Source organism: Rhinoraja longicauda, chromosome 18 (assembly GCF_053455715.1).
Source record: "Rhinoraja longicauda isolate Sanriku21f chromosome 18, sRhiLon1.1, whole genome shotgun sequence".
In the NCBI taxonomy this organism is placed as follows: domain Eukaryota; kingdom Metazoa; phylum Chordata; class Chondrichthyes; order Rajiformes; family Arhynchobatidae; genus Rhinoraja; species Rhinoraja longicauda.
Genome location: NC_135970.1, coordinates 41,613,028 through 41,631,600, shown reverse-complemented (window position 1 = coordinate 41,631,600; position 18,573 = coordinate 41,613,028). Strand labels below are relative to the sequence as shown.

General features: G+C 41.5%; 1 protein-coding gene across 1 annotated transcript in view; it reads right to left on the bottom strand.

The window, feature by feature from the left end:
- LOC144602149 (doublecortin domain-containing protein 1-like) overlaps positions 1-18,573 on the bottom strand; it is a 309,816-nt gene that overhangs the window by 144,360 nt on the left and 146,883 nt on the right. Inside the window, exon 20 of the mRNA XM_078414883.1 lies at positions 17,270-17,427. Within this exon, the coding sequence (XP_078271009.1) occupies positions 17,270-17,427 (158 nt within the window). The remainder of the gene's footprint in view (positions 1-17,269; positions 17,428-18,573) is intronic.

The following is an 18,573-nucleotide window of genomic DNA, read 5'->3' as shown; positions in this document are numbered from 1 at the left end:
TCCTGAATGCCTCTGATATTTAGGAAACTTTAAAAATCCTTGATAGCTTTGTAAAAACTGACAAAGCTGTGGTCCAAGGACTCCAAAGGACTGAGTTACTCCAGCACTGTGTTTTTGTAAACCAGCATCTGCAGTTTCTTGTTTCTCCATGTTATTAAACTCTCTATTTCTTCCTGTATTCTGTCTTGTTATTGTTTCAGATTTGGCCCATTATGCTGGAGTGATATGTTCTAAGTTCATAAGTGATAGGAGCAGAATTAGGCCATTCAGCCCATCAAGTCTACTCTGCCATTCAATCATGGGGGATCTATCTCTTCCTCCTAATCCCATTCTCCTGCCTTCTCCCAATAACCCCTGCCACCCATACTAATCAGAAATCTGTCAAATTCCACCATACAAATATCCATTGACTTGGTCTCCACAGCCAATGAACGAATTTCACAGATTCACCATCCTCTGAGTAAAGAAGTTCCTCCTCATCTCCTTTCTAAAGGAACGTCCTTTTATTACGAGGCTGTGTCCAAGACTCTCCCACTAGTGAAAACATCCTCTCCACATCCACTGTATCTCGGCCTTTCACTATTCGGTAAGTCTCAATGAGGTCCCTCCTCATCAGTCTAAACTCCAGCGAGTGCAGGCCCAGTGCCGTCAAATGCTCATCATACGTTAACCCACTCATTCCTGGGATCATTCTCATAAACACTCGTATACAGTGGGCACTGAACCCACTCATTCCTGGGATCATTCCCATAAACACTCGTATACAGTGGGCACTGAACCCACTCATTCCTGGGATCATTCCCATAAACACCCGTATACAGTGGGCACTGAACCTCCTGCTGGGCTTTGCATCCCAAAACAATATGCCTGTTATATGACAATTAATAACATCTTCATCAGCTATTGATGCTGGGTGTCTCCCATGACAGCCATGCAAAGCCTCCCACATATACAGCAGCAGCAGCTTTCCCACTTCTCACCCTCACCTGACCTATTGGTTTCCCATTGCACCCACTTGAAACTTCCACGATACCTGGCCACAAGGAAGACCAAGAAGACATTACCATTTCTGTGTGCTTGCTTTCTTTCTATCTGCACTTCAAAACTGTGTCCAGATTAAAAGTGTTTAATTTTTTTTGTGCCATCTCCATATGTTCCTTCAGACACTGGCTCCAATATGTCAGACCGTTTTGCCAGCCCGCACACCAAATGATCCAGTAACAAAGTTTGAAAGCTGAACCTTTTATCCAGAGTCCCCATCCCTACTGCCAATAACAATATTGTCTTCCTCTTGGCACATTTGGCTGTATTGATCCCTGGGACTTCAAAGATCTCATTTTCTGACAAGAGCATCTTCATGTGTAGAAAGGAACTGTAGATGCTGGTTTATATTGAAGATAGACACAAAATGCTGGGGTAACTCAGCTGAGGTCAGCTTCCTCAATCTGAGGAAGGGTACTGACCCAAAACATCACCTATTCCTTTTCTCCAGAGATTCTGTCTGATCCGCTGAGTTACTCCAGCATTTTGTGTCTATCTTCAACGTGTTCTATGTACTGGTCATATGGCTGAGATCTCTCATGTATCTCAGACTCATGAATGTATCTGACAAATTTCACGCTTGATTACCTCCATGCAACTTCCACAAGTAGCAAAATCACAAACTCATCATCAGTGTAATATTCCTCGGTATTAAGTTTTTTCGTAAATGAGGTGTTATTATGCATACCAATTAGAAATTAAGGTATATTTATCAACAATGTTCTTCCAATAATACACCTAATGTTGAGGACACTTACTTGTTATATAATAACTGAAATCTAAGTCTGAACAAATAGATATTCTCAATTATTCACTTACGTTATCCATTGGTTAGTATGATTAATAAACATACATGTCATATTAGAGGTGCCGATACGTTGTACTGGTGTGTACTATCACAAAAAAGCACTGCTTTTCAGTAAGGTACAAGGAAAGAGCAATGAAACACTCTCCTGTGAAGGGAGTCATCATTCCACTTATACAATGTATAAAGAGTCACTGGGCCAGTATCTTATACAACAATGAATCCAGCCACCCCTCTGTGCTAAGTATTTTAGACATTACCAGACTGTAGTCCAGGAACAAACAAACAAACAAACGAGAGTTTTAGTATGTAGATAGATAGAAGATATGCAACGCAATGTGAGATGAGTCAAGTAAAGACTATTCCGATTATCAATAACAGCAATAGATTCTGTAAAAGAATAACATTTAGCTTGTAGTATAGAGTTTGTAGTGAAGAGGATTAGAAACTGAGAAGATTTATGTCCAGTTAAATTTATTACATGTATGTGTGCAAATGTCCCTGTAAATAATTGGTAAATTATAGTTTCAAATTAAAGAGTCTTTTTGTCTGTGAATCATCATTACTGAGACACCATGCCCACTCAGGTGTCTCTCACAGTCCGAATAACATTCAATTCTACTTCTCTCATATCAGCTAGAAGATTATTAAAAATGGGAATCGAACAGTTTGCTTTTAAATGGAGACAGCAGGGGTGACAGTTGAAAGCACAGGCCTTTGGTTGGGCCTTGGCTGGAGTGTGACTGAGATGTGATCAGTGCAGGTGGGAGATAAGAGACATTTGTTTTGTACTCATTACGTTGGTTGCAAGCTGTAAAGAAGTTTAAGCAAAAGAAGTGCAAAATTTGGACTTATACAAGATCCAATTATGTCTTCAAACCTATCGGGAATTTAACGGCATACTCTCCATTTGCAGAGTAGTAGCTCTGACAACGTGAAAGAAACTCAAAAACCATCCATCCAGGACAAAGCAGCTGCCCCCAACGGCAGGGAACAGAATTGTGTTGTGTTTCACTTCTTCTTTGCTTTTTCCATATTTACCCTGATTCTCAACTGTACAATCAAGCTATAAGATGTCACACACCTTTTTATTTTGCTTCATCTTTTGCTCTCTCTTGTCAGAGAGCTCTGGCTTTGGTTCCTCCTCCTCCCCAGTCCCCACCCATATGGGAATGTACCTTAGCCATACTGGAACTCCAGCATCTCCTCTTTAAAGGATGTGTAGGAAAGAAAACTGCAGATGCTGGTTTAAATGGAAGGTAGACACCCACTCCCCTGACATCAGTCTGAAGAAGGGTCTCGACTCGAAACCTCACCCATTCCTTCTCTCCAGAGATGCTGCCTGACCCGCTGAGTTACTCCAGCATTTTGTGTCTACCTCCTCTTTAAAGGATGCCTGTTTTCTTAAATTTGTTTTACCTGCAGGTAATTGATGGACTAGATTTTTTATCTTCACGCTGAAGTTGGGACTCATCCAGTCAAATAGTTCTACTCTTGGCATCTCTGTGTTTTTTCTATTATTAATTCAACCTCTAGGATATTATGATACTGACCCAAAACGTCACCTATTCCTTTTCTCTGGAGATTCTGTCTGATCCACTGAGTTACTCCAGCATTTTGTGTCTATCTTCAGCATGTTCCATGTACTGGTCATATGGCTGAGATCTCTCATGTATCTCAGACTCACGAATGTATCTGACAAATCTCATGCTTGATTACCTCCATGCAACTTCCACAAGTAGCAAAATCACAAACTCATCATCAGTGTAATATTCCTCGGTATTACTTTTGTTCGTAACCTCGAGGATATTATGATCACTTCCTTTCTGTTTCTCAAATTAAAATATGATTAACTTGGTCTACCTCTTCACCAGATCCCGTGATGCCTCCATCTAAGTAGGGGTGAACTAGTACCCTTGAAAGCCCCTCAGAAATTCCTGTCCACACTATCTAATATCCTAATATTAATCCAATCAATGAGATTCCAATCAATATAACATTGGTTGAAGTTCCACATTATCACCATGCTATGGTTCTTACATTTCTCTACTATTTGAGTTGAATCTTCCTATTAGATGGCATTTGGATACTCATAAAAAAATAATATTATTCTTATTATTTCATAATTCTGATCCAAACGATTTTGCCTTTTGAGTTCTCGGTCATTTTCGCTCTCTCTCTCTCCAGCATTACATGATCTGTTCAAGCATCTCACCCTTTTTCTTCTTTCTTTCTCGTTCTTCCTTACATCCAGGTATATTCTGATTACAAAACAACAAATTTGATCCTCCTAATTACTGCCCACTTCGTCTGCACTTGATCTTGGTTTAAATGATGTGAGCTGTTTTTCACTGCGCTGTCGAGGGACATGTTCCAAAGGGGCAGCATGGAGGCACCAGTGGAGTTGCTGCCTTACAGCACCATCGATCAGGGTTTGATCCGGACTACGGGTGTTGTCTGTATGGAGTTTATACGTTCTCCCCGTGACCGCATGGGTTTTCCCCGAGTGCTCCAGTTTCTTCCCGCACTCCAAAGACGTAAAGTTTCAGAGGTTAATAATTGCAAATTGTTCCTAGTCTGTAGGATAGTGCAAGTGTACTGGGATCACAGGTTGGCATGGACTTGGTGGGCCAAAGGGCCTATTTCCCCACTGTATCTCTGAGCTAAACTAAACTATACCCATTCCTAGATTGGGTTTCACCATGCCAGACCTCATCAGTAGATTGAACACAGTCTGGGGTGAGATGTCAGCGACCGCCCTTGACATCAAGGCCAATTTTCTTCAAGGGTGACGTCAATAAACCGTGGTAAAATTGACCTTCAGTGGAACCTCCAGCTGAAAACACTGCAGAGATTGGGGTTGTTCATTGCACAAAGGAAGTTGGACTTCTTGATTTTCTGAGGAACTCTGAACAGGATGAAACTGTTCAATCGCAAACATTCCCTCTTTTGACCTTTTGATGGAAGGAAAGTCAGTGATGAAGCAGCTGAAGACCGTCGGAGTCAGCTCACTGCCCTGAGGAACCCTTGTGGCAATGACCTGGTGCTGAGATGACTGACCTCCAACAAACACAAACATCTTCATTGGTGTGAGGCCTAATTCCAGACACTTCCAGATTCCATTTCCATCTTATATGATAGCAATGTAATAAAAGATTATATAACCTTTACAGATTCCTTTTGAGCATTTAGCAGAAAACAACGAAAGACAATTTTCATTGACCACTCAGGGCAGTGAAAAATGAAGCATTTCCTTCGATAAACAAATTTTTCTCTCACCTTTGAGTAAAATTGAACAGTTGTAAAATATAATTACACAAGAATTATGAGGTGCCCCATTTAATTTTCAGAAACCTCATACATCCTTGATCCTAAACTGGTATTTAAAAGGCAAAATGTGGTTTTCTTAATGAGATTATGCTAATGAAACTGAATTATATTTATCATCCCAGAATTAAAATGGCAAGCTATTTTATTCCTTTACACCCCATATATTTTTTAATGCTGGGACTCAGAAAGAAAACAGTGTTCAAAGAGCCATCTCTAAATTATTGAAAGTGCAATAAAGATTAGCAAGTCTTCTTAAATAATTTAGATACTGTCATTATATAGAAAATGAGGTTCTTAAGTAAAGTGTCAGATCAACTTATAAATACTTAATTGGCCTGAGTGCACTTTTAAAATAGGTCTTAAACAAACCTTGTTCCATTGTTTACATCTGGATGCGCTTCATTTGCAAATTAAAATAGGAAATAGGGTGAATGCCAAAAAAAATCTTTATATCAATTTTTTTTTGTTGTGTAAAAGGAGAAATAAATAAATGCCAAGTACATCATCAGGACAAATGCCAGATTTGTCATTGACAGCTGCTCGTCCATACAGCAGGATATTGTGGGAGGAGTGCAGCAGTTAGCAAACCCCACAGCAGTCTGCAAAGTCACTAGTGGGAACAAAGGCCGTTCTATGCAAGTAACGCAGATGAGCCTGTAGCCAAACTGTCAGAAATGGTTATGGTGACAGATACTCAGTGTTCATTATTTCCTTATCACAGGTCACTTGGTGACACACTGGGTCAGCATGCTTCATCAGCTGTGGCTGATTTAAATAAAGGTGTGCTGTTTGGATAGGAAAACTAACATCGCCAAATCGTGCCTTCAAATCCAACTCGCAATCTGTGCTTACCAGAGAAAGGAAGATGCACACAAATAGAAGCCTGCCATTCTGCCCCTTGAGATTGTTCCACTATTCAATACGATCATGTTATTTCATTATTCTTACAGTGAAAAGTTATCTGGTTTGTTGTGTCTTTCATTGACCAACTGTTGATCCCATGTGTTGGTCATATCCTTTATGATCTCCAACTATTGCTCAGAAATTCAATTGCATAATACTATATATTTCCAAAATTAATCATGGAAATTTAAGACCAGGTCATTTTTGCATCATTTGCAAAATTCAGCTGGGTACTTCTTGGCATTAGTCATCCTTGCAAACTGACGCAATTTCTGCATCAGAGACACGCAGGATTACATTGGAACCTCTGAAATACTCTTTTTTGAGCACTACAAGGGTACTTAGACTATGATGGACTGGAAGGGTCTTTCATTAAGCATTCATTGAGTCATGTTTGGAAACAGGCCCATTGGCCCAACTTGCCCATGCTGACCAAGAAGCCCCATCTACACTAGTCCCACCTGCCTGCACTTGGCCCATATCCCTCTAAACCTTTCCAATACATTTGCCTGTGCAAATGTCTTTTAAATGGTGTTATAGTACCTGCCTCTTCTGGCAGCTTGTTCCATACACATATCACCCTCTGTGGGAGAAAGTTGCCCCTCAGGTTCCTATTATATCTTTCCCCTCTTCCCTTCAACCCATGTCAACCTATTCCCAGGACAATATGTTCTGAGCAGCATGATACTGGTTGTCAACAAATTCACCTTTGGGCTTCCACCTGCAGTGAAACAACTTCTCCAACAATTCTCCAGTCTGAAGAAGGGTCTCGACCCGAAACGTCACCTGTTCCTTCCCTCCAGAGATGCTGCCTGACCTGCTGAGTTACTCCAGCCTTTTGTGTCTATCTTCGGTTTAAACCAGCATCTGCAGTTCCTCCTTTGGCAATTCTTGAGCACCATTCTGTTTCCCAGCCAAACCCTTGATCTGTGTCCCCCATCCTTGCTCCTTGATATCCCATTCAGCCCTTTCCCACTTTTGCTGCCAATCCCAGACTTCACATCCCAAACCCAGGTAACTAGGGTTGTCAACTTTCTAACTCCCAAATAAGGAACAAAAGGTGATGTCACCGCCCACGCCCCATGTCACCTCACCCAGCCAGCGGCCACGCGCTCCCGCTCCACCAATGGTGGCCCCATGGGCCGGGAGGCGAGTTGCTACGCAACCTCCATCAGGCGAACACACCCGGCCCCACTCCCCGAACACACTCCGTTAGCCTACAGTGTCCGGGCCTACAACGGCCTCCGGGCCTAATACGGGACAAGGGTGGTCCCGTACGGGACAAACAAATTTAGCCCAATATACGGGATGTCCCGGCTATTACGGGACGGTTGGCAACCCTACCAGTAACCCCAAATGCACAAACAAGTATCGCCCATTCGCAGTCTCAGGAAAGGGGATGAAACACAAAATACTGTACATGTCCTCAACCGGAATTTAAAAAAAAAAAAGGCCACAATACTCAACAGGCCAAACAGCTTCTGTGATTAGAGAAGAAAATTTGATGTTTCAGGTCAATGACTCTTCATCAGAACTTTAAATTTGATGAAGATTCATCAATCTAAAATGTTAACTCAGTTACCCTGTCTAGAAGAAGGGTCTCGACCCGAAACGTCACCCATTCCTTCTCTCCTGAGATGCTGCCTGACCTGCTGAGTTATCCAGCATTTTGTGAATAAACCCTGTCTACTGATGCTGACTGACCTGCCAAGTATAATCATTCTCCGTTTCTATCTCAGAAGAGGAGTGCTGGAAAGCGCATTCCAGTTACAGAAATAGGCAAAGCCTGACCCTAGGCCTCAGAGGCAAAGTTTTCAGCAGGATGGGCACCCAGAATAATCATTAGCACCCTTGAAAGCACCCACTTTAGATGGCTTTAACAGGTAGATTATATATTTTGCACATTTTTTAAAGCTATTATCTCTGGAATTGCCAATTTCCCAATGCAAATACCTCAGCAAAATTGCACTCACATAACTTGCATCACAACGCACATGCACATTTTGGCATTTAAGAGGTTTGTAGGTAGGCATAAGAACATGCAGGGAATGGAGGGACATGGATTATATGCAGGCAGAGGAGATTCGTTTAATTAGCATCATGTTCGGCATAGATATCGTGAGCTGAAGGACCTGTTCCTGTGCTGTACTGTTCTATACTCAACATATTTAACACTCATTCACCTTCAAAAAGTGTCTGCTCAAGAAGTGCTTTTTATGACCACGTAGCTCTTTTGGATCTTGCAGGAATTTGTTCATTACTCAATGTACAAAGTCAAAGGCTGTTCAACAAGAACTCATTTTGAACTGAATGTTTTCCTGCATTGGTAATTGGCCATAAACCTAACCAACCAAGCACTTCTGCTCACCGAGTATAAGTAATATTAGCCACAGGTTAAACATGATCTACTCAAATAATGAAATCATACAGATCACAATAGCAAACTCAGTCAGCTAAATTGCAATACCCTATTTATTCATCGGAAATGTAAACTCTGTTTAAAGTACTGGTTTCTCCTGAACTATAAATCAATCATTTCCATATAGACTAGAAGCCAATTTGATGAGCTCCTATAAATTTGTAGTTTTACCACTAAAATGCAGACAAACAAATCAGTGGGTAATAATCCTTCCATTTCCAATTTGCAGTGTGGCCTGTAAGTGCAGTTTGTGAATGTTGTACAAAGAAAGCAGAACCTTGCAGAGTAATGGGTTCATTTTCACATTTTGTACCAAGTACCAATAACAGATCTTGTAAGTGTTCTACATGAGGTCAAAGGTTCTCCATGAGACTGGCACAAAGGCACAGTTACCGTAGTTCTGCTGCCTCACAGATCCAGCCACACAGTTTGATTCTGATCTCCAGTTCTATTTATGTGGGATGTACATACATTTACAGGTGGATGAGTTTCTCCCAGGTACTCGTTCTCCTCCTGCACTCCAAAGAATTACTGGCTGGCAATCAATTGGTCACTGTTTTTTACCCCTTGGTGGGTGACAGCAGAATCAGTGTGAAGTGATGGACACATGAGAGAGAATAGATTACTGCAATAACCTATTCTCTCTCAATGAGTTATATACAGCTCTAGGGGCTAGTGGAATCAAGGGATATGGGGAGAAGGCAGGCATAGGTTACTGATTGTGATCATGGCTGATCATCCACAATGAATGGCGGTGCTGGCTCGAAGGGCTAAATGGCCTCCTTCTGCACCTATTTTCTATGTTTCTGTTTCCAATAGGATTAATGGGATTATCTTGAGAGATGGTATAGGCTCAAAGGGCTAAACAACCTTCTAGGTCCAAATCTGAAGCCCCGGGGAGAGCACCTGACTTCAATATGACCATTTTCAATAGGTAGTATAAGAAAATAACTGCAGATGCTGGTACAAATCGAAGGTATTTATTCACAAAATGCTGGAGTAACTCAGCAGGTCAGGCAGCATCTCAGGAGAGAATGAATGGACCATTCCTTCTCTCCTGAGATGCTTCCTGGCCTGCTGAGTTACTCCAGCATTTTGTGAATAAATACCTTCGATTTTCAATAGGTGTCAGAATCCCACAGTGAATTTCTATGAAGATGCTCGATACTTTGTCTCTGTGCTTAATGTAATGAGGGTAGGCACAAGTTAGTGAGGGTTGGTTGAAAGGCAACCAAAGCAGGCTCTCATAACAATGAAGCAGGAAAATCGAGAGAGAAAAACAAATTATTTCTATAATTAGTGCTGCACTTTTGAATTAGAATCAATTATACTCAGCGGCAAATATCATGACTTTTGCAGCTGTGCCTGAGAAAAGTGGAAACATTGAAAAATACTTTTAGTTTCAAAAAGTGACTGAAGCGTACTATCAGGATGCAAGCTATGAGGTATATCAAGCCAAGGATCATGAATATTTATGAAACATTCTGTCGAAGAATATGCTGCACGTTAGAGGAAGTGGGGGGGTTAACAAAGGAATCGCAAAGAGTGGCACACATGTAATTATTAGTATTCCTTTGTAGCCAATGTTTCATCATACATGTTTGGCCATTGAGGCAGGGTAATTCACAAGATTGATATAAAACCATGTCTCACTGATCAAACAATCACTGATCAACAAGTGAAAGCAATAATATTTAGTGAATTACAAGATCAGAGACCTCCACAATCTATATTAACCGTTCCTTCAACTAACTATTTGACAGCCTTCAGACACCATAATATTCCAGCCTATACATAACCTTTAATGCAAATATATTATTCTATTTAATCGGGGATCCATCAACATTCCTTCTCTATCACCACCACTAACAATTTGATCCGTATAGTTCATTTCCACCAATCCCTGGTCATTTGCTTCTGAAATGCTTGTTCCCTCTCAATTCAACCAGTCAAACATGGTTTTAGCATAAATACCAGCTTCCATCTTCCTTAAACTTCAACTCATTCAAAAAACTGTTCCTTGTATCCTAACTCCTACCAGGTTTCACTCATCCATCATCTCTGTGCTCACTACCCCATCTTGACTCCTAGTCCAGCGCTGTTGAGCACAGTGGTGCAAGTGGTCGAGCTGCTGCCTCACAGCTCCAGAGACACGGGTTTAATCCTGACCTCGGAGCCACGACAAAGAAAATCATTGTCTATCCAATTCCCTGGCATTGTAGGTGTGGCATTGATTGTCAGATCAAAATAGAAAATGCTGGAAATACTTGATAGGTCAAGTCACACCTGTGGACCAGAAACAGAGCTAATGGGGTCAGTGGTGATGTACTGTCATGTGCCTCTCATGGGCTTCGTCATATAATCCATCAGGCTAAGGCGTTTTTGCCAATGACACTCTTTGGCGCTCCTAATTCAAGGCTTGCAATGTTAATGGAGAGGATCTGATAGGATGGAAAGTCCTTTAGAAATTCTGCCAAAGGGACTTTGACATACAACATTAACTCAGTTTCTCTTCGCAAATATGGGGCCTAAACTGCTGAGTATATCTAGCATTTTCTGTTTTTATTTGAGATGAAGTTTTTAAAAAACCAAGTTGTGGTGGCATTGATGACCCCACTGCAGAAGTCAGCAATGTTCTCGTCACCAATGCCTCTCAGGGCCACACTTACCTTTGTCCCACACCCAGTAACCCCAGACAGCAGCTCAAAACTCTGAAACCCTCTCATGGAGGGCAACAGTTTCTTGTGACTGTCCAAACCAGAAGGAAAGAGAGAAGCCTTCTCGTAGCCTGATGCTGCCTCATAGGAATAGGGGAATGCATTGTGTTACCACTGCATCTCAATACTAGTGTCTTCCAAGCTTGGCCTTACTCAAGTAGGGCTGGCACCAAGCAGATATTGTTACAGCATTATATAATGTTCATTTTACTGCTAGCAAAATTAATTTGTTCAATGTAATGTTTTAATACTTCTTTGGGCAGACTGGGAAAATTCTGATCTGATGAGTGGAAGATTTGGTGCTGTACCTTCTCAGTAGAACATGCATGTAATTTCCTTGTGGGAAATGATTAATCCTTTGGAGAGGTTATATTGGATTGCACTGAAGCCATCCATGGTACAGCCATTTGATTATGATGAACCCATATCATTTACCATGGTTGAGTGGAGATAACTTGCAGTAACTCATCCTAGTGACCAGCTTTGGGCCTAGTGGAGGACTTATATTTATTCTACACATTGGTTTTTGATGAAGAGTGTTCCTACTAGTTGCCACAGAGTTCACCAACAGTTGTTTGGTTTAATTTCAATAACGATCTGCAATATTGAAACTAAGATGTCATGTCCACTGCAGTAATATCAATCTGTTTGATGATCATGAAAATGTTCATCTGTCTCTTGGTCGAAGCACTGTGACTTTGGATGCTTGGGGAAGATATAAGCGACTAATATTAAATGCAACATACATTGTCAATATTAATCAATCTTCTATTGCTTCCAGCTCATTCCTGTCTCATCTACTAGATAGTTTTACTTTGAATATGAACATATTCTCAGAGCACTGTAAGGATTGTGAATCAGCAGAACCCTTTCTTGAGGGGAAACAAACAGTGAATGAGGCTTTGTAACTATTATTGCTGCTTTCTTCACAGGGGATAGATGGAGTACTATGGCTTCGAGTGTTCTGCATTGAGTCCATTCACTGCAACGTCAAGGTCCAGAGCTGAATAATTTCTCAAGGATCCTCGCCCAGTCTATTTGACTGGTGGGAAAATGAAAGCAACACGGTGAATGGATTTGACCCAGATCAGAGGCCAGTCATTCTTTCAGAGACTGCTATCCATCAAAAATTAGTTCAAGGGAATCCTCAATGCTTCTCTGATTATAGTAAATATCTTGTGCCTGTTTTATATTAAATGTTTTCAAAGATGTTTGAACAGTCTACTGGGGAAATGGAGAGGAACCCATGATAACTGTTTTATTGTGACATAAATTGCAACCATCAATTAATGCATCCGCGAGACACAGCAGGAGGGTGAATGACTTTCATATACCTTTAATGGTCCTTATTCTATAACCTTTCCGGCGAAGGCATTTTTACCACGCACGCCGCCCTTTGGTGTTTATGATTCAAGGCTTGGATAGATTAGGCGAGTGGGCAAATGCATGGCAGATGCAATATAATGTGGATAATGTGGATAAATGTGAGGTTATCCACTTTGGCGGCAAGAACAGGAAAGCAGAGTATTACCTGAATGGTGACCGATTGGGAGAAGGGGAGATGCAACGTGACCTGGGTGTCATGGTGCACCAGTCATTGAAAGCAAGCATGCAGGTGCAGCAGGGAGTGAAGAAAGCGAATGGTATGTTGGCATTCATAGCAAGAGGATTTGAGTTTAGGAGCAGGGAGGTTCTGCTGCAGTTGTACATGGCCTTGGTCAGACCGCACCTGGAGTATTGTGTGCAGTTTTGGTCTCCTAACCTGAGGAAAGACGTTCTTGCCTTAGAGGGAGTACAGAGAAGGTTCACCAGATTAATCCCTGGGATGGCGGGACTTGCATATGAGGAAAGACTGGATAGACTGGGCTTGTACTCGCTGGAATTTAGAAGACTGAGGGGGGATCTTATAGAAACATATAAAATTCTTAAGGGGTTGGAGAGGCTAGATGCGGGAAGATTGTTCCCGATGTTGGGGGAGTCCAGAACCAGGGGTCACAGCTTAAGGATAAGGGGGAAGTCTTTTAGGACCGAGATGAGAAAACATTTCTTCACACAGAGAGTGGTGAGTCTGTGGAATTCTCTGCCACAGAAGGTAGTTGAGGCCAGTTCATTGGCTATATTTAAGAGGGAGTTAGATGTGGCCCTTTTTGCTAAAGGGATCAGGGGGTATGGAGAGAAGGCAGGTACAGGCTACTGAGCTGGATGATCAGCCATGATCATATTGAATGGCGGTGCAGGCTCGAAGGGCAGAATGGCCTACTCCTGCACCTATTTTCTATGTTTCTATGTTTCTATGTTTCTAAGGCTTGCACAATTAATGGGCAAGATCTGTGAAGATCCTTCAGGCATTGTTATATGTAGGAAGACAAAATTCTTCACATGATCAACAATCACTTGGACATTGACTGAGCAGAAGCCCAATTAAGATCTGAAGAGGAGCTTTGGTTGCCATTTGCTATCTCTAAAGCTATGGTATACTAAATACTGTAAGGCCTGGAGTAGATCAGCCCTTACCACGTGGAATAATGGTAAGGCTAAGAACATGAGATTAACAATGACCTTTGCCTTCAAAGCAAAGACGCACGGGGATGTGTATATCCGGTGATTGTATCAAAATGCTGATTTGATTTGGTAGAAATGAGTCACGGAGACATGATTTTTAAAGAGATCAGGATGGAAGCATGTGTCCCTGTAGTCTCTTTGAACACAGGCGCTTTTTGTACTTCCCCCTATAGAGCCCGCAGCCTTGCCTCAGGTACCTACAATATCTGAACAAGGTCCTACTCAGAAAGGGTTATTCTTGAGATAACCACAAGAGTGCCCATGCTAAGTCACTGACAGGTTTTTTTAAAAGTATAGCTCAACAAAACTACGTGTTGGGACTGTGAATACATTTGACTCTGCAAAAGCAACCTTCGGAGAACTTTTCAAAAACTGGTTTCGATTGTGAAGTGAGTAATCTTTTAAATAGTGTTTCCACTCAGCATGCACCATTCTGAGGCTAATCTGACCCGTGTCTAAATGTAACTAAAATTTAGACGAGTGTGCATGTGCACATGTGTGATTGACAATTATTCAAGTTCTGGCTACTAATGGGAAGCCTTTCCAAACGGCCGCTTGTATTGTGGATTTCTGGCTACGCAACCTACCATTTTCCATCCATTCATTTTAATTAGCAGAAAATGGTGGTGGTGTGCCACAGTTTCCTGATAAATGCTCTCAGTGTGACTCAGGAGTGCTGGATTCCACCCCTACCACCAACCGTTTAGTATTCTTTCCAATCCATTTGTCAAAGCATAATTAGTCTACATTGCTCTATTCAATGCATTCAAGATGCCAAAATGCCTCTTTTCTGATATTATTTCGTACTTTCCAATAAATCTAGAGGCAGTAGCTCAGACTTAAAATTGTTGAAAAGAGTGAATTGAACCAACTTGTCCATAAATCTTTATACAATGCGTATAATTTTCAGTTAAACATGGAAACAAGAGCGGGCAATTTGTTCTATTGAGAGTACTTTGGCATTTTGTTAGCACAAGCAGCTCATTCTTTTTAATTCCAATTCTCTGTTGTTTCTCTGTAGCCCTACACAAGCTCATTTCCTGAGTATCTCTCTTTTAAATAATTATTTATCTTTAGCTTTCTGGTGTAAATGCTCCACATCACACACGTCTTTAATGGCAGTGCTTACCCATACCCACCGAATCCCTCTCCCCCTCCCCATCAATCATCTGTGCACCTTCCCCTCACCCACCCCACTGGAACGGACTGGACAAGCTGCTTTGCATTCTGACTGGTTTTACCCTTCAGTGAAGTCAACAAAGAGTTTTGGATTAAAATTAACCCAAAAAAACTCATTTAAAAAAAGAAATTTAAATAATTTTTATCCTACTTCTCCTCAGAACATCACATTTATACACATCTGCATGCGAGTTTCAGTCTATCATTGTACGATGATGAAAGTACCCCCTATAATACTTAAGTGTGCAGACTTCGGCAGGTGTGATGTGACAAAGGATCTTTGGTGCTTTTTTAAAACCACTGTAAAATTCTGACTGTATGCTTTTCTCAATCGTACATCAGAATTCCTGACTTCTTGAAAAGTTCTTCTTATGTTCTTTAAAACGTAAATAATGTCGAGCCTTTGTTCTCAGTATTGCCCCAGTAAAAAAAAATTGTAGATCTAGATTGGGGGGGGGGGAACAATTGCTGGAGCAGAGTACAGTAGCTTGCTGAAAAGATCAGATGATAGAAGATTGTGATGTGATAGAAATGGTCACGTGACAGACGATGGAGGGGAGGGTTCAATAGACAATAGAAAATAGGTGCAGGAGAAGGCCATTCGGCCCTTCGAGCCAGCACCGCCATTCAATGTGATCATGGCTGATCATTCTCAATCAGCACCCCGTTCCTGCCTTCTCCCCATACCCCCTGACTCCGCTATCCTTAAGAGCTCTATCTAGCTCTCTCTTGAATGTATTCAGAGAATTGGCCTCCACTGCCCTCTGAGGCAGAGAATTCCACAGATTCACAACTCTCTGACTAAAAAAGTTTTTCCTCATCTCTGTTCTAAATGGCCTACCCCTTATTCTTAAACTGTGGCCCCTGGTTCTGGACTCCCCCAACATTGGGAACATGTTTCCTGCCTCTAACGTGTCCAACCCCTTAATAATTTTATACGTTTCGATAAGATCCCCTCTCATCCTTCTAAATTCCAGTGTATACAAACCTAGTCGCTCCAGTCTTTCAACATATGACAGTCCCGCCATTCCGGGAATTAACCTAGTAAACTTACGCTGCACGCCCTCAATAGCAAGAATGTCCTTCCTCAAATTTGGAGACCAAAACTGCACACAGTACTCCAGGTGCGGTCTCACTAGGGCCCTGTACAATTGCAGAAGGACCTCTTTGCTCCTATACTCAACTCCTCTTGTTATGAAAGCCAACATTCCATTGGCTTTCTTCACCGCCTGCTGTACCTGCATGCTTCCTTTCAGTGAGACACTAAGACACCCAGATCACCCAGTTCAATAGAGGGGATTATAAGAGATGGAGAGTTAAATATCCATAGATGCCCTGACAGTGTGTCGTCACACAGAACATGTAGGTTGATGAGGATGCCAAGGGAAAATTGGCACCAACCTTAAGCAAGAATTAACAAAAAACAGAGTGCTGGAGGAACTCAGCAGGCCAGGCAGCCACTGTGGAGATAAATGGATTTTCCCTTTGCAAACTTTTTGTATCACAACTCATAATTTACCCACCCTTCCATAAACTTCAAAATAATGCCCATTATAGTCCCTTCACATGTGTCATTAATATAGATCATAAACTGCTGGACCTTGACGCTGATCCCTCTGGTGTTCTACCTTGCCATTCATCACACAGAGAAGCACAATGTTCCATCAGAACATAGAACATAAAACAGGACAGCACAGGAAAAGGCCCTTCGGTGCTGAACATGATGCCAAGTTAAACTAATCCACTCTATCTGCACATGATCCATATCCCTCCATATCCACATGCCTGCCTAAAAGCCTCTCAACACCACTATCATTATCTGTCTCTACCCCACACCAGCAGTGCATCCCAGGCACCACTCTGTGCAAAAGCTTGCCTTGCATATTTCCTTTAAACCTTTTCCTTCTCACGTTAAACCTATTCCCTGCAGCCTTTGACATTTTCACCCTCAGAAAAGGTCCTGGCCGTTTACCCTCTCTAAGTCTCACATCATTTTATACACCTCCATTAGGTCTTCCTTCAACATCTGGCATTCCAGAGGAAACAATCCAAGTTTGTTCCAACCTCCTTTTAAACTCTTCAAAACAATCAAAGGTATATAGAAAACGAAAAGGTGTTTTGTTGCAATGCTCGATGCTCACTTCAAAATCCTAATGTGCAGTTTTCACCTGGGTTTATGTCCCTGTTGATGACGTCCAGCTCCAGGGCATCAAAGGTATTTCAAAAACATTGAAAATATCAATCTCACATGAAACTGGAAAGAAAACATCTAATGTCATTGAACAATAAATATCAGCACTGTTATCAGCTTACCGCTGGGCTGGAGTCCAGGGGTGTTTCTCTTCCAGTTTCTTTAACAGTGCCACATTCAGCTGCATATCATCCTCAGGGGATGCTCCACATATTAATTGGACTTCGAAGGCCCTGCTAACTTGTTTGTGACTACCCTTCCCGGGACTATTTGCAGAGACCTGAGTATGAGCACAATTATTACAACTTTTCATTAAATTGATACATGATGCCTTTTAATAAACTGTCATACTATTACCGTATATTTGAGTCTCCATAAAACACTGAAAAGACACGGGATAATTACTTATCATCCTTACGGCTAAATGGCACAATTACTCACAATATTTCCTTCACCTAATGAAAATAACTGAAGGCAGTGGGGGCAATTCAACAGTAATTAAAACATCTTTAATAAGAGCCATTTTATGGAAAGACGCTGATAAATTTGTCATTGTAAATCAAACTAACTAATCCCATCTACCTCCATTTCCAACTAATTGGTATTCTGGGGCATTATGATAAGAGCAGCCAAATCTCTTACCGCAGTGTTTGCTCAAACTTAAATTCCAATGGATGTATTTAATTTTTAATGCCATCTGTTATTTTGTGTGGTGACATGAAAAGAAAATTAATACTACAATGTTAAATTATGATAAACAAGGATACTTTGGTTACAAAAATAAAAATATTATCTTAAACAATGTGATTTTATCAAATGAATGCAGCACAAAATGTCACAAAGGAGGTGAACACCCAACAACAATGCACAAGACAACGTAAGATATATGAAAAAAAACACAAGTAGATCAGTCAGCTCCTCAGGTCTACTCCAACTTCAATAAGATCGGCTAGCTCTTCCCCTCCCTGCACCTCTTTATACTGGCTGCTTCCCCTCTATTCTTTCAGTCTAGATGTTGATCAGAAATCTCCATCCAAGGACCCAAACAGTCTTTCCAGGTGAGGCAGAGGTTCACCTGCACCTCCTCCAACCACATCTTTTCTATGACAAGCAAATTTAAGCAGCACTAACATTGCAGTCAGATTGGCTGTTCCAGATGTTAACGTCTCTACATCGGCGAGACCAAGCGCAGGCTCAGCGATCGTTTCGCTCAACACCTTCGCTCAGTCCGCCTTAACCAACCTGATCTCCCGGTGGCTCAGCACTTCAACTCCCCCTCCCCTTCCCAATCTGACCTTTCTGTCCTGGGCATCCTCCATTGTCATAGTGAGGCCCAGCGCAAATTGGAGGGACAGCATCTCATATTTTGCTTGGGCAGTTTACACCCCAGCAGTATGTACATTGACTTCTCTAACTTCAGATAGTT